General features: G+C 34.6%; 1 protein-coding gene and 1 long non-coding RNA gene across 6 annotated transcripts in view; one reads left to right on the forward strand and one right to left on the reverse strand.

Annotated features, from left to right (window-relative positions):
• Positions 1 to 1,812, reverse strand: part of REDIC1 (regulator of DNA class I crossover intermediates 1) — a 40,802-nt gene extending 38,990 nt beyond the window's left edge. For 2 of the 5 annotated variants that reach the window (XM_074194837.1, XM_074194841.1), the window contains exon 1: positions 1,377 to 1,809. In XM_074194837.1, the coding sequence (XP_074050938.1) occupies positions 1,377 to 1,399 (23 nt within the window). In that variant the 5' untranslated portion in view covers positions 1,400 to 1,809. Of the gene's footprint in view, positions 1 to 1,376 lie in introns of all 5 variants that reach the window. The other 3 variants (XM_074194838.1, XM_074194840.1, XM_074194839.1) reach the window with 3 other exon arrangements.
• On the forward strand, positions 1,543 to 24,657 carry LOC141493451 (uncharacterized). Its single transcript, XR_012470218.1, has 3 exons — positions 1,543 to 1,865; positions 22,809 to 22,910; positions 24,105 to 24,657. It is a non-coding gene; the product is annotated as an uncharacterized LOC141493451 (long non-coding RNA).
• Positions 24,658 to 25,563: the final 906 nt, after the last annotated feature.

Raw genomic sequence — 25,563 nt, forward strand, 5'->3', positions numbered from 1 at the left:
TTCTTCAATTATTGTAAACTCCTATAAATCAGTATCCTTTTATTTCTTTTATGTTTTGCAAGAGCCAATATAATGTGATTCATTCATTTTAAATGTCTTACAATATATAATTACTTATATGTTTGAGTTTATATTATAGCCTGCAAGTTTCCAGAATTCTTTCCTTATAATTTTCATTATAATGAAACGGATGTCAATGACAAATAATTAAATGACCAAGAAGTAAATACTAGTCAAAAGATGAGAAATAATTACATTTTTGCCTTTTTCCAAATGAATATTCATATAGGACCACCAATTGGAAATAATTTAAGATGAATTTTCAAAACCTAAAGCTATTATTTTTTCAGTAATGCAAAGGTTCATGCTAAAAATATCAAATATGAGGCAATACATATATATTTATATATGTGTATAAATATGTATTTACATATATATATTTATATATATATTCCCTTTATAAAGTGATAGCAAGGAGGGGTAGATTAGAGAGTGAACCTAAGAGTCATCAGAGACCTGATTTCAAGTCTTATCTTTGACAAATATTGACAATGTGATTATAGACAAATAATTAACTTCTCAGGGCTCTAGGCAGCTCTTTAAGACTAACAATTATTGATTAGATTTGTATTGAGAATGGGAATTATCTCAATCACAGTGCCATAAACCAATGAAATCAGAGAGCACTGTCCAAAAAATGAAGTTTTAATTTCTATGCTACATTTTATGGTAGTATTATTTATCTGAATCATTAAAATTATGAAGTTTCACAAATAAGAAAAAGTTTATAGTTTCTTTGACAGTAGAGACAAAATTTCTTTCTAAGCCTAAGGAGTATGATTTTTTTAAATTATATGTTTCTTGGGAACATGCTATCTCATTTCATATGGTGTCACTTAAATGAAATAATACACTATATTTTTCAAATTGCTTGTTTTCTAGATTATTAATAGGATAGACTCAAATAGAATCACTAATGTCTCTATGGAAAATAAAATCATTTATACTCATATTCATTCAAACTAGTAAACAAGAAGAAAAGGCTATTTGGATTAAGATTCAAAACAGCTGTCATTGACAAAAATAAAGAATTGTTAAAAATCCAGGGAAATTTTGATTCTTCAATATGAGTACTATTTAATTAAAAGTCTCTGCACCAAAATGAGGGTAAAGGGATTAAATTCGGAGGTACTGAATTCATCACTTGTTTGACTGAATTCCAGAAGATTGGATTAAAGGCAGGTGAATGCGACCCAATAGTATTTTGGCATCTCTGGGCCCTCACAGAGACCCCAACTGTGAGTTCTAAAGGTCCTGAAGCTAAAGAGGGGAGGAAGTCACTTCCAGGGGCAGGAAGCACTCTAAATACCACTTACCTAAACCCACCGACCCAATTCATCCCGTGGAAGATGCTCTAGGGCGGCGCTGCTCTTTCTCCGCGCAGCCAGACCGGGCTGGGCCTCAAGTCCTAAGGGCCAAGTTGGAAGCGGGACCAGGACCTCGAAGCCTGCGGCGGCCCAGGGAGGTCCGGAAGCCGGAAGCTGAGGGGCCGGGGGCTGGGGGCCGGGACCGAGGCTCGCCCGCCCATCCGCGGCTCCGCCCCCTAAAGGCCCCGCCCCCGCTCCAACCCGTGGGAACGCGCCATTTTAGGCAGAAAAGCCCCCGACCGCGATTACCAGCAGAAAGGTAAAAAGATAAAAAAAGAAATAAAAGCCAAAGGAGGAGTAGCGCAAGGCAGTCGGAGAGAATGGCGGATGTACAAATTAAGTCTCCTGGGAGCCAGACCGACCTAGTGCAGCCGTCCACGAGCTCGCGTGACTTGAGAAACATCACAATGCAAGACTTTCCTCGAGTCAGCAGACCTGGTAAGGCACAATGGAGCAAGCACTGAGTGTGGAGGCGTTTTAGCTAACAATTCCAGCTGTTTCACGTGTTACCGGCCTAAGCTTAGGGGACTCATTGCGCTGGACCTCAGTTTTATTCATTGTAAAATGAGTTGGGGCTACACAACTTACAAAATTTCTAGCTCTGAAGCTAATGTCTTTTGAAGGCATCGACTTTCTTTAAAATATCTCCTTTCTGCTTTCTATTTAATATTTAGTTTGAATATATCCTTTTGCCATTCTCTAAACACAAAGCCAAACCATCAAAAAAATTAAGAGAAAAAACAGCTTGAAAAAAAAAATATATATATACAGATATGTATGTGTACAATATCCTACAGTCATAAATAAACTCTCCTCACACCGCCACAAAATAAGGAACATCAGTTTAAGCTCTCCATGACGGAGTTTGGTGTTTTAAAATCATGCTGTACATACTTTTTTGTTACACTTGGATTTACAAATTCTCTTTCAGTCCTTACCTCACCAGTTGAGAAGGTGAGCAATATATAAATTATACATGTGAAGTCATGCAAAACATTTCCATATTACTGCAAAAGGCAAGAAAAAAGAGGAAGGGAAAGAGGGAGGGAAGGAACAAAGGAAAGAAAGAAGGGAAAAAGATAAAATAATTTTCAATCTGCATTTTCATCCTGGGTGTTTTGGGATTATCCTTACAAGATTGCTGTTACAGTGATACAATGGATAGAGCACCAGCCCTGGAGTTTGAACCTGAGTTCAAATTCAGACTCAGACACTTAATTTACCTACCTCTGTAACCATGGGCAAGTCACTTAACCCCATTGCCAAAAAAAAAAAAACCAATATTGCTGTTACTGTGTACAATATTCTCCTAGTTCTCCTCACTTCACTTTGCATCAGTTCATATAAATTTTCCTAGATTTTTATGAAACCCATTCTGCATTTCTTGTAGAAAGGCACAATAGCATTCCATCATATACCACAATCTGTTCAACCATTCTTCAATTAATAGGTATCTCTTCAATTTCCAATTCTTTATCACTGTGACAAATAAAAATTAGTTTATGAGAGTAACCATTTTATTAATTATGCTTGAAAATAATAAAAGGGGTCTGTGACAAATAAAAATTGGTTTCTGAGTAATGAATCGTCTTATCAAGTATACTTGCAGATAATTAATAAAAGGGGTCAGTGGCACTTTGGAATATCCAAGTTCCCTAATGAAACTCAATGCTTACTTATATGCCCATGGAAGAGTGGCTGTTCTTGAGGGTGGCAATCAAGTCAGATTGGTTAACAACTAATGAGAGAATGAATATTATGAAAGATAGGCATAGTCTAATGATGGTCTGGAGACTAATCACTGTCTTAGTCAAATAAATTTATCTATATTGATATCACCCACTTTGATTAAACTGGAAAACTTAAAAGTGATCAAAAAGTAAAAATAATTTTAGTTTAGGTGAATTGATGGATCCCAGCTCATTGTGTTTCACTCAAATAAGTCTGAATCAAAGTGAATTCCCCTTTTGTCAAGATTACTCTAAGTGGGTCTTTCATCTTATGATAAGGTTACATTTTGATTTGTATTTCAAAGGATGACCTAGAGAAACTTATTTCTAAATTTAAAAAAAAAAACAAGGGGAATAAAACCTTAACTCTAATTCAGTAATTGGCTTTTAATATAGGAGATAAATAATCATTTCTCTTAACACCATGAAAAGAGATGCTTTTCTTTGGTCTTCTTTGAGATACAGATCTTGTATGGTTTACTAAATAGGTAGGTTTTATTCCTTTGAGAATAGTTTCAAATTGTTCTCCAAAATGGTAGAACCATTTCATAATAAAATCAGTAATGCATTTCTGTAACTATTTTTCCATATCCCTGAATTTCTTTTTATTTTATTTTTTCCAATTACATGCAAAGTTAGTTTACAATATTCATCTGTTTGCAAGCTTTTGACTTTCATATTTTTCTACTTCCCTTTCTTCTTTACCCCTCTCTGTGACAGAAGACAATCCAGTATAGGTTGTATAAGTGCAATCCACATTAGTATGTTGTAAAAGATTATTAGAATTAAGGGGGAAAGCAAGAGAAAGAAAGAAAAAACATAAAAGAAGTTTTAAAAAATGAACATAAATGAACATAATGAACATAAAAGTTCCTACTTTGCTCTGAAACTCCTTGAAACAGTTCGGGAAAGTAGTAGGATATAAAATAAACCCACATAAATCATCATCATTTCTATATATTTCTTGCCCAAGAGCAAGAAATAGAAAGAGAAATTCCATTTAAAGTAACTATAGACAACATTAAATATGTGGGAATCTTCCTCCCAAGATAAACCCAGAAACTATATGAACACAATAATAAAGCACTTCTCATCCAAATAAAGTCAGGTCTAAATAATTGGGAAAATATCACTTGTTCATGGTTAAATAGAGTTTAATAAAAATGGCAATTCTACCCAAATAAAATTGCTTATTCAGTGCTATATCAAACTACCAAATAACTACTGAGCCAGAAGAAATAGTAACAAAATTCATCTGGAGAAAAAAAAAGTCAAGAATAGCAAGGGAATGATAAAAAAAATGTAAAAAGGAAGGTGGCCTAGCTCTACCAGATCTAAAACTATACATAAAATAGCAGTCATCAAAACTGCCTGGCACTGGTTTAGAAATAGAGTAATGGATTGATTAGTGGATTAGTATAGGTTCAAAACAAGCTGCAGTAAATGACTACAACATTCTACTATTTGACATTAGCTTCTGGGATAAGAACTCACTATTGGACAAAAATTGGGAAAACTGGACAATAGTATGGCAAAAACTAGACAAAGAACCACATGTCACACCCTATCCCAAAATGAAATTATGCTCAAAAAGCAATTAAGTTGTTTATACCCTTTGACCCAGGAATTCCACTTCTAGGTCTCTATCCAGAAAAAAGTTATAAAAAAATGGCAAGGACTTGGAAATTGAGGGGATGCCAAGAATATTATTGTTCTATAAGAAACCATAAATGGTTGAACTCTAGAGAAGCTTGTAATGACTAATGAGATCTGATGCTGAACAAAGGGAGTAGAACCAAGAGAACAATGTACACATTAACAACACTGTGAGATGATAACCTCCCTGGAAGCAGCTCCCTTCAGCAGTTCAGAGAACTAGGACAACTGTATTAGACAGGCTATGGACAATGTTATCCCCATCCAGAGGAAGAAAAACAAAACTAAACAAAACATAAAAACAACCCTTCACAATCTGATGAGTACTATATAAAAAATATTTCTTATGTATCTCTTCCCCTTAATCCTAATTCCTCATAACAAAAATGACTAATCTATAAACATGTTTATCAAAAATATGTATGTACATTGCTAACCAGTTTGCTGCTGAGGGGGGAGGGATGGGAAGGGAGAGTGGAAGGAAATTTTGTAACTTAAAAACAACTTAAAATCATATATGGATTGAAAAAATAATTAAAAAAAGAAAATGTACAATAAGAAATGATAATCAGGATGATTTCAGAAAAACTTGGAAAGACTCACATGAATTTATGCAAAATGGAGTGAACAAAACCAGGAAAATGTTGTACACGGCAGCAGCAATATTGTTGGATGGAGACTGAAAGGCTTAGCTTTTCTCATCAATACAATAAACCAAGAGAATCCCAAAGGACTATTGATGAAGTGTGCTATCTCCAAAAAAAAGAAATGTTATCTGAATACAGACTGAAGCATACTATTTTTCACTTTATTCCTTTCTTTTTTTTTAACTAGTCTTATTTTTTACAAAATAACCAATATGAAAATGTTTTCCATGAATGCACATGTATAACCCTATATAGGATTGCTTGGCGTCTCAGGGAGGGCAGAGAGGGAGGAACACAATTAGAAACTCAAAGCCTTAAATATTTTTAAAAATTGTTAAAAATTGTTTTAGCATGTAATTGGGGGGAAAATGAAATATTTTTTTAAAAAGAACCCACTTTACTGCCACAATTCTTTACTGTCACAAGGTGTTGCTCTTAATATTTTTGATACATGATTGACTTGCTTCTTTCTTTAATTTTAGCATTTAGTGGGATCACTAGGTCAAAGGATATGAATACTTTCCTTTTTAGCAAATAGCAAATTGAGATTCAGAGTGGGTCAGACTATTCCACCAATCTGCTAAAACTCATTTTCCCAATTTGTACAGTTTAAGGTAAAATTCAAAATTGGTTTTATATGAATTAATCTAATTTGAAACAAATAGCTAGCAATTCTTTTGAAAGGTATTCCTTTCAGAACTGAATCAAAGTGAAGCAAGTAAAGGTAGGTGAAAATGATATTTTAAAATGATAACATATGATCTCGGTCCCAAAGAAGAGATATGAGAAAATATTTTTCCCATCTCCTTTGCATAGGGGAGGGGTGGGGAAGAACATTTCAAATAATGCCAAAATTTACATTTTTCCTCCTTCTAAAATATTCTTTAGGAGATATATTTTGGAAGAAGAGAATGGTATTCGGGGGTGGGGGGAATCTAGATTATAAATACATATGTGTGTGTGTGTGATTTATTTATATTTGACCTCATCTAGAGGAATATGTTTATTATTTCATGTATTTGTATTAATTTATATCTTAAATAGCAGACTCTTGTCAGTGATACTCATTGCAATTATGTTCCCACGGATCCTTAGAGATTGAGGTTTTGTATTTCAGGAATTTGGGACAAGTCATTCAAAGAGAAGGAGGTAGGAGATGATATACATGGTAAAGAATAGTTTTTTTGGACAGTTGTATATAAGGAGGGAGACAAAGTAGTAAGATGTGAAAACTTTAAATGTTGGAGGAGTTTATAATTGATCTTTGAGGTGATCAAGGAACTCCCAGAGTTTATTAATTAGGAGAGTGCCAAGATTACACTTAACGCTTGAAGAAAATTACTTTGGTAATTTTGTGGAGGATAGATTGGAATGAAGAAGTAAGGAAAACAATTAGAAGACTATTCTTTCACATGTAGGTGAGGCAGGATAAGGATTTCAATACAACTTGGTCACAGTGAATTTTTTTTCTAGGCATGTTAATGTGACTTCTTTAAAAGAATTTTAAAAGTTTACACCTATAACCCTTGGCAAAAATGGTCTACATTTTTTTCTGCTCTTCATTTTCCTTGGGTTCCAGGATCACATATATGCCTTATGGGTAAATGCATATTTTTGAGGAAAAAATGTGGCATAATTATTCATTACTTTTAAAATGTGTAATGAAATTCATTGGTAAAACCATTTGATCCAGAGATTTTTTAAAATTTTATTTATGATTTACTTGATTTCTTTTATTGAGATTGATTTGTTTAAAACAAAAACTCTTATTTTGCTAATTTTAATAGCTTTGTATATACTCAGTAACTTCTTTTTTGTAATGTAGCTGAACAAATCTTTAAGGAATTATTTCTTGAAGCATACACAGAAATTGTTAGGTTTTGCTCACCCATTGTGAAAGCTTATAGGACTCACTTCTGGTCATCTGCATAAGTGTTTGCTGAATATGATGACAATCGAAACAACTGATGAGTCAAGGGGTTATGCAAAAGCAAGTCACTGGATTCAGAGGTTCCTCCGCCTTTCTGACTATGAAAAATGTGTACTCTTTAGTGTTATTTCCAAATTTGAGGGGGTGTTGCTATCCTGACTCTAAACCAAGTTTCTTTGCATGTCATTATTTTCTGATTTTTAAGTGGATAGTATCTTGATTTGGAATTGTCTGTGCCAGGCAACCTTGTGAGATCTGAAAGATCTAAAATTCTTAGGTCTGAAAGACAGGTGTTACAGTGTCCCCAGAATGAAAGGGGCTGAGAAACAGGGAATACATTTGTGTCAACATAGGAGAGATACACTGAGGGCAGATCAGTATAGAATAGTGACCCAATGAAGAAAGCTAAGTTTAAGGATTCATGTCTCTTTGTGGCAGAGAAAGAAAGCTTATGAATGCAAAAAAAAATGATACTAACAGTCCAACCAAAGGGTCTACACAGAAGAGAACTATATCCAAAGAGTATAAGGAGGAAAAAAAAAAAAATATATATATATATATATATATTAGCATCAGAAGTAGTAAGCTAACATTTTGGCATTTAAACATGTTGGAATGTCCTGGTAAAAGTTTATAGCCCCCCAAATGAACATTTGACACACTTTTTATAGTTTATTTTGCATTATTAATATTTTCTAAATCACTCCAGTTATTTAATCAACAAAATAATAAATCAAGCCATGATTGAAAAATTAGTAATTTGCTCTCTTTTAGCTGGTACAAGCTGGTTTTGTTGAAGTAACAGCCATGTGTTGCAGTGCCATCTCTAAAGAATTCAGACTAAGACTATCTCCAAACCAGGCAAAGTATTTATTTGGTGTAATGCACCTGGTGGGCTCTTTTCCTCAAGGGTGACAACAGACCAGCAGGGCAAAGAAAAGGCTTTATATGGAAGAAAAGTATGTGTTGACAGGAAGATCAGGGACAGAAGAGGCAGGCAAGGGGCAGTAGCTCAGAGTTCTACCTCCTGCTCAGGCCATATGTGAGACATGCAGGCTTATCTTGTCCTTGCAGCAGGTAGTTACTGCCTTGTTTCATTGAGGGTTCACTTGGATACTGGATCTCTGCCAGGGACAACATCCAGTCACATTATCATTTCCTCCTCAAGGAGTAGGAAATTCATTTGGGGAACAGGCTTGAAGGACTCATCTCTATAGCTTCTTTGTGCTGGTCAGGAGAGTAGAGCTATCCTTATCTAACAGAGTACCACTGTAAATGTCAATTGAACTCAAGCTGCATCCAGGATGAGGTGTTCTCACAGGAGCAATTGGAATCAACCAATATCCATCCTACTGGGCCATCTTAAATTTGATGGGGGCTAGCCTGGAAGACACAAATCTGGTTACAAAGTTAAATTAGGAGAAGTGTCTGTAGAAAAGACAGAAAGGAAAGAAGCCAGGAACTATTCCCTGAACCCTTTGAAAGTAGCTGATGATGAAGGACATGCATCCATCCACCCATCTAAAGAATCTGGTTGGCATACAATCTAAACTAGCTAATGATGAAAGTCATGCATTCATTGGTTGGCTTGCAGATTGACCTGATGAAAATTGTTGATGTAAATGTAACAGGAGCTGTTGGTCAAGTTATAGACACCCCTTTAGAGGCTAGGAGGTAATCCAAAGCTATGTGATTATCTAGGACTACATTGACCAAGAAATCAAGGGACATTTGGAGGTCTCAAAGAGACCTAGGTGAGTTCTTCAACAAAAGAGGACAACAGGGCAGAGAAGGATACATTCTATAATAATAATACTCCATAGCCCCATCAGATATTGAAGCAAGATGGAGATTGGATCAGTATATCTAGCATATATCTCATATCAGTTCCCCCATTTAATGCCATTCTTTTCAACATATAGGAGAACACTGCCTGGTAGCAAGGTGAATTGTGCATGCACCAATATCTTCTACTGACCACTTGCTCAAGTTCGAGAAATTTGCTGTAAAGAGAAAATGATGAAGGAACATAATTATAATAACATCAAACTGGCCCTGTGCAATCAGCAGTTCTTCTACATAGTCAAACTCAGGAACAGTCAGGTGGGAAACATCCCTGTTTAAAGGAACACAATGGGAAAACTGAGCCTTCTGGATTACTTTATTTTGCCTTAGGTTTAGGGCAAAGGTCATCCTCTCAGCTTTCTCCAAAATACAGGCCTCCTACTGTAATAAGTAAAGGATCACATTCCTTCTAACTTTTAGCATTTCTTTCAAATAGTGGATTACTGACTATATCTATAACTATATCTGTATTCAAGCCTCAGAACAAAATCAGATAAAGTCCCAACAGTTTTTTTTTTCCTCAAATGGTAAATTTTTCCATAACATTTGGGATTAGCTGTAGTTATTTTTCCTCTTATAGAGTTTCAACAGGCAGTAAAAGTTTACCAGAACTCAAACATATATAAAATTTCATTTAATATTTTTACTTGATTTTTTTTCTTCTCAAGCTTAAATTTGTATTAGTGTAAAGTCCAATCATTTGAAATCACTTCTATATTCGATATAAACTTGTAAATCTTCAGTTAAGCCAAGATCTACAATCCAAAATAGCTGATTTTCCAGGTCTAGTGACCTGGCCCACAAAGATAGTTTCCAAGAACCAAGAAAATTTACAAAGTAAGGAAAATCAACAGGGACCCCAGAGAAGGAACTGAACTTGTTGTTGCTGTCTGCCCACCCACCCCTCCTTCACACACACACACACACAGACACAGACACACACACAAACACCAATTACTAACTTTAGATTTCAGCATTAAGATAATAACCTCAAAGAGAATTGAAGATGTAACTTTCTCTTATCTTCAGACCAATGTGAAAAGATGCAGTTTCCTAAAGGTAAGTTACAAAACCCTATAAAACAAGGTTAGTAAAGCTGATAAAATTTTAAATAATTTTTCTACCTTTTTGTTTCTTTCAACTCATACTCTAGTAATATCCAAATTATAAAAAGTTGCTAAATATAACTGAACTGGTTCAGAAATTTACCATTTTGCATAATATATCAAAAACATTATTATTCATTTTTAATTTGAAACAAATCATTACTAATAAGCTGACTCCAATACAGTTTCAGATTTCCTTAGACAGAAAATCAGGTTTGTCAGCACTACTGGCATTGTAAATTGTTCACATCTAAAATCCCATATAAAATTAACAAATGTGAAGCAATTCTATCTAATTAAGTAAATAATAATAACAGTTACAGTGTTTGATCTATGTCAGGTGGTGTGTTAGGCACTTTACAATAATGTGAAATAAACTGAGAGAAATAGAGATTAGATACCTTGCTTTAAATCACCCAGTTACCATACTTAAAATTCATGCACTTTCCCAATTTATCTTAATGCCAAAAATTATGATAAATTCTGACATATCTTAAATATAAAATTAGGAAAGATACAGGTCACTTAAATGTGATTAAAATGAATTTTGTTACACCTGAATCTGTGTTCCAAATAGTATTCACAAAATCTCAATTTATGATTTTAATATTGTAGTATTACATTTTGCACAAATTCTATTTATACCAAACATTTCATATTATGGAGTCTACTATTTCCAGCCTTCTGGTGATCCCTTATCAGTGCCCATTGCTTAGGGTTATCCTAGCTCTTTAATCTCTTTAGTGAAATATGAGGTCTGGTCTGCCTAGAGCCTTAATCATTTATTTTTCAATACCTGGGATCCTTGATATTCAAAAGCATTTCTTTACAATAGTTTGACTTGATTATAAGTTCTGTTCCTTCTAACTATCCCCCTGGTTGCACTAACTTCTGACATCTAAACCCACTTCAAACAGGCTTAATTATATGAAAGCATTTTTTTGTCTCTTCATTCTTCTCTCCCTTTATAAATGAGAGCCTACACGATTCCATTTTCCTAAGGTATCTGCTATTTCTTGGCCACAGTACTCAATAAAATACCATATTGTGTGGGAGAGAGCCCAAGAGAGCCCACATCTTATGAATTCTTTTTCAGACATCCAGTGCTGAACTCCAGTATTTTAGAGGTGTAAAACCCAATACCAGCCAGCACTTCAAAATAGAGAACCTCTTACTTTTAGTTAGTTAATTTCCAAAAATTGATAACAGAAGTCTTGTGCTAGCAGGGCTTCTTTAGTATTTATGAGGATTTTCTGAATGATGAAAATTCCAAACAGACGTTGTCTTATATAGTAATGATATCATGATGGCACATTCATTTTATATATATAGTCTACACTATATCTTTATATTGGCCTTATATGATCTGAAGAGTGGTATGCTATTTTCAAATAATAACATGCAGTAATTCATTTTGTTTTCCATATCATAAAGTATAACAATGTTTTGCTTATTTTTAATTTCAGTGAACTCAAACCCCATTTCAAACCTCTTTCCTAAATAGATTTCACATTTGTTTATAAGCGTTTATACTGTTATAGAAATATACCCAATACCATTCCCAAAATGATAAAAAGCAATATAAATGTTATTGACTACATTAATTTAGATACTTCCAATGTAAACCAGATCTCTAATTGAAGGGTCATTGCAAGGGCAAAACCTCCAATTTGGGGATTTAATTATAGAGATTTCTATGAAAGCTCTAAAATTGCAAACTGAAAGGTAAAACTCCATTTCTCTAGATACAAAGGATACCAGGGCTGATAGAACTGAAAAAGCTTGCAAGCTGCTGCTCTTCCCAAAACTGCTTGCAGATTTTGTATCCTGATTTAAATTGATAATCCAATTTTTAAAAGGGAAAAGTTTTCATATTTTTTCCTTTTTCTTTTGTAGCTTTCTGACAGAAATCAAAAGAATTTTACTTTGAGAACATTCTAGCATGGGTCTAGACTATGAAAATTTAAGATAAGGCTCTTCTGGTTGGATGTGGTACTTCTGCCCATCCAGGAAATTATCTTCTACCTTTCAAACCTAATTCAAACTAAGTATGATAGTCAAAGGTATTTCAAAGTTATTATACTGAATATAAGATTACAAATTTATTTTTAAAAATACAACTGACTTTCTCCCCTATAAATCAGAGCATTTGATGTTGGAGTTGTCAAAAAAGCAACTGCAGTGAGATGGACAGTCACCAGTGATACAGTGTGCCCCACAAGGAGAATGGCTAGGGACTGAGAACTCACTTCCCTGAGTGGGAATTGAACTCTGGTTGCAATAGTTAAAGCACTGAATCCCAAAGTCCAGAACACACAATTTCTCCAGACTCCCACAATGAGACTGTGGAGAGGAAAGTGACACCCCCAGAAGAGGAAATGGGATTTAGGGGTCTTCAAAAGAGAAGCTTGTGGTTGTTGGTCTGACCTCTTCTTTTCCTTAATCATTAAGTTGCAACACTTTCATACACACAACTAAAAAACAATTACCAAAATCTTAATAGCTCAGAGAACTTACAAAACACTTTTAGATAATCATCTCCTGTAGGAGCTGCAAATTGAAATTTCAGAAAGGGATTTCTCTAACTCTAAGCAAAAGGCTCTGGTCAAGCCAATCAAGGTAACCCCCTTAAGGGAAAGCCTAGTAGAAGGAAAGAAGGATCAATGATATAACAACATATTAATCAAATGAAGTGAGAAAAGGCCTTTCTTTTCTGAGGTGGGATATTCATAGATGAATATCCTGCTGGCAGCTTAACCACGTGTCATCTGAAGGAAACCTGATTCTCCCATTTGATAGTTGAAAAGAAAACTGAGAACAGAACACAACGATAATATTTCAACAATAATGCTTTGCAAGTTGTAAGTTTTACATTTTTCTCTCTCCTTCCCTCCCTTCCCTTTCCCTTCCCCCATACACAAAAAGTAATCTAACATGGAATCTTCTCGTACAATGAGGTTAAACAAGATCCACGTTAGTAATGATGTGAATCAAAATCAAATCAGAATAAAATCAAATTGGAAAATAAATCAGGAGAGAATAAATTAATACATAAATCACTTTTAATAATTGAAGACAGTAAGTCTTGGTCTGCATTCAAACTCCACAGATTCCTCACTGGATAGTATTTTCTATCCCAAGTCTTTTAGAATTGTCTTTGTTTAGGGTACTGCTGAAATGAAAAACTTCATCATAGTGGACTATGACCCAGTGTTGCAGTGAGTGTATATAATTTTCTGTTGGATCAGGTCACTTCAATCAACAACACTTCTTGCAAGTCTTACCAGGTGATTCTAAGTTCCATCCTTAATGATTTCTTATGGAACATTAATGTTCTATCATATTCATATGCCAGAGTTTGTTCACTCATTCTCCAATTGATGGACATCTCCTTAGTTTGCAGTTCATTGCCTCTGTGGAAAGAACTGCAATTAATATTTTTGTACATGCTGGTTTTCTACCCTTTCTTATGATCTCTCAGTGGTATTGCTGAAACAAAGGGCATGCACATTTTTATTGCCCTTTGGACATCATTCAAATTTGCTCTCGAGAAAGGTTGGATTGATTCACAACTCCACCAACAAAGCACCAGTATCTCAGTTTTCCCAAATTCCCTCCAACATTGATCCTTTTCCATTTTAGCTATATTAATCAATCTGATAGTTTTATTATATATTTCTCTAATCAATAATGCTTTAGAGCATTTTTATATGACTATAGCTAGCTTTAATAGCGTCCTCTGAAAATTACCTTTTCATATCCTTGGACCTTTTATCAATTGGGGAATGACTTGTGGTCTTGTAAATTTGCCTCAGTTCTATATGTATTTTAGAAATAGGTCCTTTGTCAGAAACAATCAATGTAAAAGAAAATGATGGACTTTTTCATTTCTCGAGGACAATAATCAAAAATCAGTCTTGGTTTCATAGGTTTTATTTGTGTAAATACTTTTCAATTTAATGTAAAGTATCCATTTTGCATTTGATATTATTGTCCTCTATCTCTTTAATCATAAACAACTTTCCCCTTCTTAGATCTGATAGGCAAATGATTCCTTGTCTTCCTCCTTGGTTTAAAATATCACCCTTTGTCTAAATCCTGAACCCTTTTTGACATTACCTTGGTATATGGTAGGAGATATTAGTCTGGGCCAAGTGTCTGACTTATAATCTTCCAATTTTTCTGCCAACTGTTTAATGGAAAAATGAATTCTTATGCCAGAACTTGGAATTTTGGGTTCATCAAATGGCACATTCTTATAGTTATTAACAGTGATTTCTTCTGCACCTGATTGATGATTGATGTTTAATAATGACTAGATCACATACATTTATTTCTTTTCATTAATTCCCTAGATATTCCTGGCCATTTGCTCTGCCACAAATTTAGTTACTATTTTTTTAAGCTCAATAAAGAAAGTATTTGGAGGATTGATTGGTATGGCACTGAATAAACAATTCAAGTCAGGGAGAAATGTCATTTCTAGTCTATTGACTCAGTGTATCCTTGTATAATTGACTTTTATCCGTCTATTTAGATCTGACTTGATTCATGTGAAAAGGATTTTATACTTTTCATATAGTGTCTGAGTCTGCCTTGGTATTTTATATTATTTAGAGTAACTTTGTATGGAATTACTCTTTTTATCTCTTGCTACTATGTCTTGTCTATAAGATAAAGAAAGGCTGATGATTTATGAGGGTTTATTTTATATCCTCTCACTCTGGTAATGTTGGCAATTGTTACAAGTAGGTTTTTAGATGATTTTTCAGGGTTCTCAGGGTATACCATCATAACCTTTCCAAAGAGTAAAAACTTTGTTTCTTCTTTAACTTCTCTAATCCCTTCAAATTCCAAGTCTTCTCTTGTTGCTAAAGCTAAGACTTCTAATGCAATATTGAATAATAGTAGTGAAAACAGACATCTTTGTTTCAACCCTGATCTTCTAACTTATCCTTCTTACATATGCTCATGGATGGCTTTAGAGAGATATTTTTTATTGATTTAAGGAACATTTCATTTATTGCTAAGCCCTCTAATGTTATTAATAGGAATTGGCAGTATATTATTTTTTTGCAGGCCAAGGTGGAGGACTGTGCTAAGGTCTCCTGGTTTCCACTCAGAAATAATATGAAAGAAACCACTTTTTAGAAAGATTTAATATATTTTGAGTTTTATAATTTTTTCCCCATTCTTTCTTCCCTTCCCCTAGCCCCCACAGAAGGCATTGTGTTAGTCTTTTCATTGTTTCCATGGTATACAATGATCTCAGTTGAATGTGATGACAGAGAAATCATATCCTTAAGGAAGAAAAATGCCTAAGTATGAGATAGTAAAATTACATAATAAGATAACAGGTTTATTTCCTAATTTGAAAGTGATAGTATTTGTTCAAAGTCCATAATTCTTTCTCTGGATACAGATGGTATTCTCCATTGGAGATAGCCCAAAATTGTCCCTGGTTGTTGTACTGTTGGAATGAGAAAGTCCATCAAGGTTGATCATCACCCCCATGTTGCTGTAGAGTGTACAATGTTTTTATTTTTGGCTCTGCTCATATTGATCAACATCTGTTTGTGCAAATCCTTCCAGGCTTTCCTGAATTCCCATGCCTCCTGGTTTCTAATAGAACAATAGTGTTCCATGACAGTCATATAGCACAGTTTATTAAGCCATTCCCCAATTGAAGGACATTCACTTAATTGCCAATTTGTTGCTACCACAAACAGGGCTGTTAAAATATTTTTGTACAGTTGATGTTTTAACCCTTTTTCATAATCTCTTCAGGGTATAGACCCAGTAATGGTATTGCTGGATCAAAGGCTATGCACATTTTTGTTGCCCTTTGGGCATGATTCCAAATTGCTCTCCAGAAAGGATGGATGTATTCACAGCTCCACCAACAATGTACTAGTGTCTCAGATTTCCCACAACCCTTCCAACATCAATCATTGTTCTCCCTGGTCATATGGGTCAGTCTGAAAAGTGTGAGGTGGTATCTCAGAGATGCTTTAATTTCCATTTTTCTAATAAGTAATGATTCAGAGCAATTTTTATATGACAATGGATTGCTTTGATTTCCTCAAGCTATAAATTGCCTTTGCATATCCATTGACCATCTTTCATTTAGGGAATGGATTATTTATTTTGAAAGTTTGACTCAGTTCTCTATTTTAGAAGAGTCCTTTGTCAGAAATACTATTTGTAAAAGTTGAATGGGGATAGAAAAGAGTATACATTTTTTTTCTATAGTACATGGCACTTACTGAAAAATAGATCACATACTAGAGCATAAAAACCTAATAATCAAATGCTAAAAGGCAGAAATGTTGAATACATCCATCTCAGATCATAATGCAGTAAAAACCACATGAAATAATGGACTATGGAGAGATAGACCTAAAACTAATTGGAAATTTAAATAACCTCATTTTAAAGAATGAGTAGATAAAACAGCAGATTATAGAAAGAATAGTGATTTCTTCCTAGCTAATGACATCCTAAATAATGAGACAACATACCAAAACTTATGGGATACTAAAACATACCAAACACACCAAACAAAATGGGATACAGCCAAGGCATTTGTCAGGGGATATATTGTCTCTTTAAATGCTTACATGACTACATTGGAGAAAGAGGAGATCAATGAACTAAAGTTGCAACTAAAAAAATTAGAGAAAGAACAAATTAAAACCCCTCAAATAAACACCAAATTAGAAATTCTAAACATTAAAAGAGAAATGAATAAAATTGAAAGCATGAAAACTGTTCAATTAATAAATAAAATCAAGAGTTGGTTCTATAAAAAAATCAAATAAAATGGAAAAACCTCTGGTTAATTTGAATTAAAAAAAGAAAGTAGAAAACCAAATTACCAGTATCATAAATGAAAAAGGTGAACCCACCACCAATGAGGAAGAAATTAAGGTAACAATGCAGAATTATTTTACCCAAGTGTAAGATAATAAATTAGATAATCTAAGTGAAATTGCTGAATATTTCCAAAAATGTTAGTTGCCCAGATTAAATTAAGAGAAAAATTAAATACCTAAATAACCCTATCTCAGAATGAAAAAACTCAAGAAGCCATTATTGAACTCCCTAAGAAAAAATCTCCAGGGCCAGATGGATTCACAAGTGAATTCTATCAAGCATTTAAAGAACAAATGCTTCCACTTCTACGTAAACTCTCAAAACAGGTGGGGACTCTTTCTATGACACCAATATGCTGATACCTACACCAGGAAAAGTCAAAACAGAGAAAGAACATTATAGACCTATCTCTGTAATGACTAATGACTATTTAAGACTAAAGTCTTAAATAAAATCTTAGCAAAGTGATTACAATAAGTTATCACCAGGATAATACACTATGAAGAAGCAGGATTTATCCAGGGAATGCAGAGCTGATTCAATATTAGTAAAATGGTTAGTTTAATTAACTATATCAAAAAGAATCCTATCAGAAATCGTTTATCAATAGATGCAGAAAAAGCCTTTGACAAAATGCAAAACCCAGTCCTAATAAAAACACCAGAGAGCATAGGAATATATGGATTGTTCCTTATAATGATAAACAAACCATCAACAAGCAGTATCTGCACTGAGGATAAGCTAGAGGCATTCCCAATATGATCAGGGGTGAAAAAAGAATGCCTGTTATCACCACTACTATTCAAAATTCTGTTAGAAATGTTAGCTTCATCAATAAGAGAAGAAAAAAAATTGAAGGAATTAGAATTGGGAAGAAAGAGACAAAACACTCACTCTTTACAGATGACATGATGGTATACCAAGAGAATCCTAAAAAATCATCTGAAAATTACTAGGAAACAATTAGGAACTTTAGCAAAGTCTCAGGGATATAAAATAAAACTTCATAAATCCTCAGCATTTCTATATATTACTAGCAAGATAGAGCAACAAGTGCTGGAGAGAGAAAACCATCCCATTCAAAATAATAACCAGACCAAAATAAAATACTTGGGAGTCTTCCTGCGAAAGCAGACTCAGAAACTCTGAAAACACCTACAAAATACTTCTCTCACAAATAAAATCAGATTTAAAAAACTGGACAAATATCAACTGCTCACGGATAGGCCGAACTAATATAATATAATACAGTACTACATAAATTTAGAAAAAATTGTAAGTAAATTCACATGGAGATATAAAAAGTCAACAATTTCCAGGAATTTCATGCAAAAAAAAAAGGTCAAAAGAAGGTGGCTTAGCCCTACCAGATCTAAATTATAAAGATCCATCATCAAAACTGTCTGGGATTAGTTAAGAAATAGAGTGGTAAATCAGTGGAATAGACTGGGTAAAATGGCAAGAAATGACTACAGTAACCTGCTGTTTCATAAACCCAAAGATCCCAGCTTTTGGTATAGAAACTCTCCCTTTGATAAAAACAATTGGGAAAATTGGAAGTCAATATGGCAAAAACTTGGATTTAACCAACAACTCACACCCATACCAAGATAAGATCCAAATGGATATAGGATTAAGACATAAAAAACTATTTGATGAAGGAATAGTTTACCTGTCAGATCTATGGAAAAGCAAGCTGTTTATGACCATGGAAGAGTTGGAGAACATCATTAAAAATGACCTAGATGGCTTTGATTACATTAAATTAAAAAGCTTTTGCACAGAGAAAAGCACTGTAACAAAGATCAAAAGAAAAGTAGTAAATTGGGAAATGATTTTTTACAACTAGTATTTCTGACAAAGGATATTTCTAAAATATACAGAGAACTGAATCAAATTTATATATATATATATATATATATATTTTTATATATTATATATATATAATATACATATATATATGTAGAACCAAGCCAATTTCAGATAAGGAAATCAAAGTGATCCATAGACATATAAAAGTTGCTCTAAATCATTACTTATTAGAGAAATGAAAATCAAAGCATCTCTGAGGTACCACCTCACACCTCTCAGACTGGCCATATGACTAGAAAGGACAATGATCAAAGTTAGAAGGGATGTGGGAAATCTGGGACTCTAAGACACTGTTGGTGGAGCTGGGAACTCCTTCAAAAGCAATTTGGAATTATTCCCAGGGAACAATAAAAATGTGCATACCCTTTGATTCAGCAATACTGCTACTGAAGAGATCATGAAAAAGGGTAAAAACATCACTTGGACAAAAAATATTCATAGCAGCTCTGTGCTGCAAAGAATTATAAACTGAATGAATTCCATCAATCGAGGAATGGCTGAATAAATTGTATATATGAATGTTATAGAATACTATTCTATTAGAAACCAGGAAGGATGCGTATACAGAGAAGCCTGGAGGGATTTGTGTGAACGGAAGGTGAGCTAGATGAGCAGAACCAAAAGAACATTGGATGGGATAACAGCAACATGGGGTTAAGGATCAAACTTAATGGACTTGCTAATATCACAAATGCAAAAATCAGGGACAATTTTATGGTATCTGCAATGCAGAATACCATCTGTGACCAGAGAAATAATTGTGGAGTTTGAAGAAAGACCAAAGATCATTACCTTGAATTTAAAAAAAAGTTATCTTATTCTGTGATTGTACTACCTCTTATATTTATTTTTATTCTATAAGGATATGATTTCTCATCACATTCAATTTAGATCAATGTGTAGCATGTAAACAGTGTAAAGACTAACACACTGCTTCTTTGGGGGGAGGGGGGAGAGAAGCGAGATTGGGGGGAAATGCAATAATTTAAAAATAAATAAATTTTTAAAAAATCTTTTTACCTCTTGTATTGAAATAACAATGATTTTCTATGTTTGCTATTGATAGAGTTAACTATGCTGACAGAATTACTAATATTGAACCAACCTTGCATTCCGGGTATAATTTCTTTTGATCATGGTATATCATCCTATTCATCACTTGTTCAAATCATTAAATTTTTCCTAAAATTTGCTAAATTTGTATTTAAACCATATGCATCCATACTCATTAGGTAAATTGATCAAAAATTTGCTTTCTCTGTTTTGACACTTTCAGCTCTAGATATGCACAGTGTATTGATGTCAGAAGAATTTTTGCAGAACTCCTTGTCCCTTATATATCCAAATAGTTTATATCCAATTGGAATTGTTTGTTCCTTCAAAATTTGATCACAGCCACAGACATTTAAAAATTACCTAGTTTTATGGCCTTGGGAAAGCCACTGATTGCAATTGCCTTGCAAAAAAAAACTAAAAACAAAAACCAAAAACAAAATTTAATGGAATTCATGAGGACTAGAAGATATTTTTCTTAATAATTTTGTGGATGGGAGTTCAATTTCTTTTCCTGAAATGGGGCATTTCAGTATTGAATTTCCACTTCTTTTAACCTAGCTAGTTTATCTTTTTGTAAGCCTTCATGCATTTCACTGAGATTGTCAAATTCCTTGGCCTAAAGTAAGGCAAAATCATTCTGAATTATGGTCTCACTTACCTCCTCCTGAGTGATGAATTCACCTTTTTCATTTTTGTTGCTATTTATTTGGGTTTCTTCCCTTTTTACAGCTAATTAACAGGAGCAGTTACTTGGTCCAGCATAAGGGAGCATTGGCCCTGGATTCAGGAGGACCTGAGTTCATGTCTGCTTCCAGACACATAATAGTTAGTTAGTTCTATGACCTTGGGCAAGTCACTTAACACACACTACCTTGTAAAAAACTTTAAAACAATCTAATTAACCAGGTTTATCTATGTTGTGGGGTTTTATTCGAAAACCAACTCTAGTTTTATTTATTCATTCAATGCTTTTCTTACTTTTGTTTAAATTTCCCTGTTGACTTTCATAATTTCAAATTTAGCATTTAGTAGATTTTTAATTTTTTCTTACTCTAGAGTCTTTCAGTTGACTAGCTAGTCCATGGTTCTCCTCTTTCCCTATATTAATCCATGTAAACATTTAGAGTTAGAGTCCCCTGTTAACTGCTTTGACTGCAACTCATTAGGTTTGGTATCAAGACTTGGTGAAATTCTTGTTTCCAGTGCTTTGTTGTTTGACTCCATCATTCATTAAAATTAATTACTTACCAATTAATTTTATATCTGTCTCTCCATGGTCCTTTCTTGCATGTAATTTTTTTGCATAATAATCATCTAAGGATGGATTTAAGTTTTCTTCCATTCTGCTTTTATGAGCTTTTATGGTACCAATACACTCTGTTTTTGTGACAGTACCTTTGAAAAGAGGTATATTCCTTTCTATTCCCATTCAATTTTCTCCTGAGGTCTATGAAATGCAAATTTTCAAAAATTCTATTTCTCTCCTTTACTTCTTTCTTGTTTATGATAAGATGAACTGATAGTGAGGGAGGGTGTACCATTGCCCCAGCCCCCAGTATAATTTTCCTATGTCTACCTTTAAGTCATTTGGCTTCTCTTCTAAGAATTTGGATTCTATGCTGCTTGGTGCATTGAAATTACTTGATTGTCTAGGGTAGCTTTGAGGAGGATTTTCCTTTCCCCCCTTATCCCATTTAATGAGTGAGATTTTTGCAATTGCTGTGTCTGAGTAAGGATTGCTAGTCCTTCATCTTTCACTTCAATTGAAGCGTAATATATTCTGCTCTAGCCATCTACCTTTACAGCATCAAGTTAGGGCTCTTTATATGACCCAGGTACCAGCACTGCTCAATAAGTGGATAGTTTTTCTTTGAACTTTCAATTAAAGCAGGGAGACTACCGGCTCAGAGAAAAGGGGGAATCATTTGTTATTGGAAGCAAATCTCTTAATTTTTTCTCTGATGAAAAGAAATTATCCATTTCATGTTGGCTCTTTTATTCCCCAATTCTTAACGCACTCTGGACTTTAACAATAACTTGAGCTTGATCATACACATTAGGTCTGTACCATGCACAATACACAGTGACTGCTACTCAACCTTTCACAGGTATCAGCCCCTCCTAAGGACCACTCCTGAGGAGTACTCAGTGTTCCCTACCTGTCACCAGATTTTCCCCATTTCTTAAACACCAATCACATTCCTCCTAGCACAGAAGCCTATTTAAGGAAATCACTTATTTCAGCCTAACTCCCTTTCAACTTGACCATTACTACAGTGATTCTTCTCCATATGGCAATATCTCTCAAAGAGTCCTTCATCCTCTCTAAGATGCTTAACAGAGGAGCTTTCTCTACCACTGGTCTGTGACGTGTTTGCTGAAATTTCTAATATTTCTCTTTCCCCCTTTGTACTGTGGGACCTGGAAACACAATCACTAGTCTCCTAGAGATAAGGGGAAGGTCTGACTTCAGAGGGACACAAAGTGCTTTATGATGTCAAAATCATTTCAAGAGTATTAAACAGCCTGAGCAGCAGGTCCAAAGACTCAGTCCGATTTAGGTGTCTGAAGAGGCAAATTGAAATTTCTCTTCACTGCAGGACTTGGTTTTCTCAATAGAGAAGTGTTCCTTTCTGAACTCATTTTCTTTTATCTTCTTCAAGGGATTGAGTTCCTGAGACCTATGGTCTTACTGGAGCCTTTTGGAGACTGACCTCCCAGAATTTGGAAAGACCTGTTTCCTGATCTTCGAGAACTTCTTGAAGGTAAGAGATCCTGAACGTGGTTTTGGAAGGGATATTAAAGAGGAAACTTTTTCTTAGGGGCATCTGTGATAGGCATAGGGTCCTGGACCAAGAATAGATGTCTGACTCAAGAGTGACCTGCACTCAGCTCTCAGGTTCTGTTTCTTTTTTTGTTCCTCATTCATTTTTTTAGACAACCCAAGGTAAATATTTCTAGAGAGGAAAGGAAACCAAAATTTTGGATGTGATCAATATCCAAATTGACTTTAATTATTTATTTACTATAAAGAATTTTTTGATGTGTGAGAGAGGAGTAGGAGAAATATATCCTTAATAAGTGGAGAAAGCAATTAAAGATAAAAATCAGTTTTTAAATGATAAATATGTTCTGAGTTACTTACAATTTTGTTCCTAAAAACATAAACCAAATAAACAGTTTGGATTCTATTTTGTTAGCTTCTTGCTGGTTACCAGGGAAACTCAAAAGAAGGGACTTTTATACATACTTTTAGCTTTTTCTATCAAATCTTTTGGTATTTAATCTCTCTCTTTTATAGTTAAAGAAACAGAGACTCAGGGAGGCAAAAAAGGACATGTTCAGAATAACATTCTGTCAGGATCCAATTGTGACTGTTCAGCTGTCACATAAATGCCCCTCTAAACTTTACTTGTCTGTCACTAGGCCAGTCTACTTCTCCTGTAGTCACTGGATCTGTTTCTTCTCCTCAAACTTTTGTTCCAAGTTGGGTTGAGGCTCTCTGGTCATAAGGAAACTGTAGAACTGTTAGTCAATAAACATGGCATTAGCATCTGCCATAATGCTAAGGATTAGAGATAGGCAGGCAAATGTAGAGGTGTGTTATTAAGAATCCCCTTCTGTAGAAATTAATGTTTGAGCAGAGATGCTGGAATGCAAGCAGGGAGTCTTAAGAGGTGGAGGTGGGTGGGTTAGGAGACAGAGTATTCCAAACATGGGGGACAGCCCCTGAGAGGGGATGGAAATAGGAGATGTTCAAAGAAAGCAGGGAAAGTTAATGGTCTGAAGGATGAAGCCATGGGAGAGAGATTTAAAGAGAAATGGAGGTAATGGAAAAAGCAGACAAGTATCGAATGGACTGTGAATCTTTCGGTAAAAAAGAAAACTGAAATCAGTATGTCGACATTCGTATTTAACTGCATTTTTATATTTTTTTTTTGTTTTCTTCCCACCCCCAGGAAATCATGCTGCGCAGAATTTGGAGAAGCAATAAAATATTTCCCATGGAGAATTCTCAATTTCATTCAAATTGCCTTTCTCCTCCTCCTCCTCTGCCTACAAACCCGATCTTGGCAGCTGAATTGTCTATAACTGACTCTTGGGGCAAGTACCTTAGTCTCATTAGAATTCAAGTTATATTAATCGCCAGTATATAGGTGTTGAAACTCTTTAACTCCTAAAATCAAGAGGATGTTGTTAAATGAGAAAAAAAAAGATTTCTAAATGGTTTAAGTTCTTATAGTAGTACTGTGATTTTAAAAATTGGATGAAATGGGGATCCAGGAATGATTAAAACCTCTCAGACAGGGGTGGCTAGGTGGTGCAGTGGATACAGCACCTGCCCTGGAGTCAGGAGTACCTGAGTCCAAATCAGGCCTCAGACACTTAATAATTACCTAGCTGTGTGGCCTTGGGCAAGCCACTAACCCTATTTGCCTTGCAAATAAAAAACAACCTTAAAAAAAAACCTCAGACCAGTGACTTTTTTTTTAGTTTTTCTTAAAATTTTTTGTTCCAAATTCTCTCTGACCCTATGTGTCTCTCTCACCCATGGTAAAGGTGCACATATCAACCATACCTGTGAAATCCTGTAAAACATATTTATGGTTTGGTCATTTCCCAATAGCAAGAAAAATAACGTGAAAATAAATTGTACTTCAATCTGATTTCATCAGTTCTCTTTCTGTAGCTTGATGGTAGTATTTCTTTGAAAGTCCTTTGCACTTGTCTGGGATCACTGTATTTAGCCTGTAGTTAGTTATTTCTGTGTTTAGAAACCACTATCTCTCATATCTGTCCTTTGCATTGCCTCTTGCTCAAGTATGGAATTTATTTTCATTCTCTCTCCTGCCTGTTGGAGTCAGCCCCACATTTCCTTCATGATGAGCTTCTCCGCCTCCTCCTAGACAAAGTCGTTACTGATTTTCCCCCTTTTCATCTTATATAAAGTTTATCTATATTATGAGAATACTTTTTTATCTATGCATTTTCTGCCCTATTGTAGTGAAAGATCCTTGAAAAACAATTTTTACTTTGGGATCCTGATATTTAGAATGTTTTGTGGGAAATAAAAACCCATCATGAATGCATTGTAGTTGATGACCCAAGGTCACATAAGTAACCAAGCATCAAACTCAGGTCTTCTGAGTCCAGATCTTTCCATAGTACCTTGATTCTGTGGCTGTGCAGAATTTTCACGGAACAGCGGCCTTCTAGCAACAGAAATTATAGTTTAGCTTAGGACTTGAGGGAGTTTTTTGAAATTCTAAAGAGTCCTATTGTCCATAAGTGTTAGAGGCAAAATTAAATCAAGATCTTCCTAGGAACAGCTGGGTGGTGCAATGGATAGAGCCTGGAGTCAGGAAGACTTCTCTTCCTGAGTTCAAATCTGCCCTCATACATTTATTAGCTCTGTGA

The sequence above is a fragment of the Macrotis lagotis genome, chromosome 7 (genome assembly GCF_037893015.1).
Source record: "Macrotis lagotis isolate mMagLag1 chromosome 7, bilby.v1.9.chrom.fasta, whole genome shotgun sequence".
In the NCBI taxonomy this organism is placed as follows: Eukaryota; Metazoa; Chordata; class Mammalia; order Peramelemorphia; family Peramelidae; genus Macrotis; species Macrotis lagotis.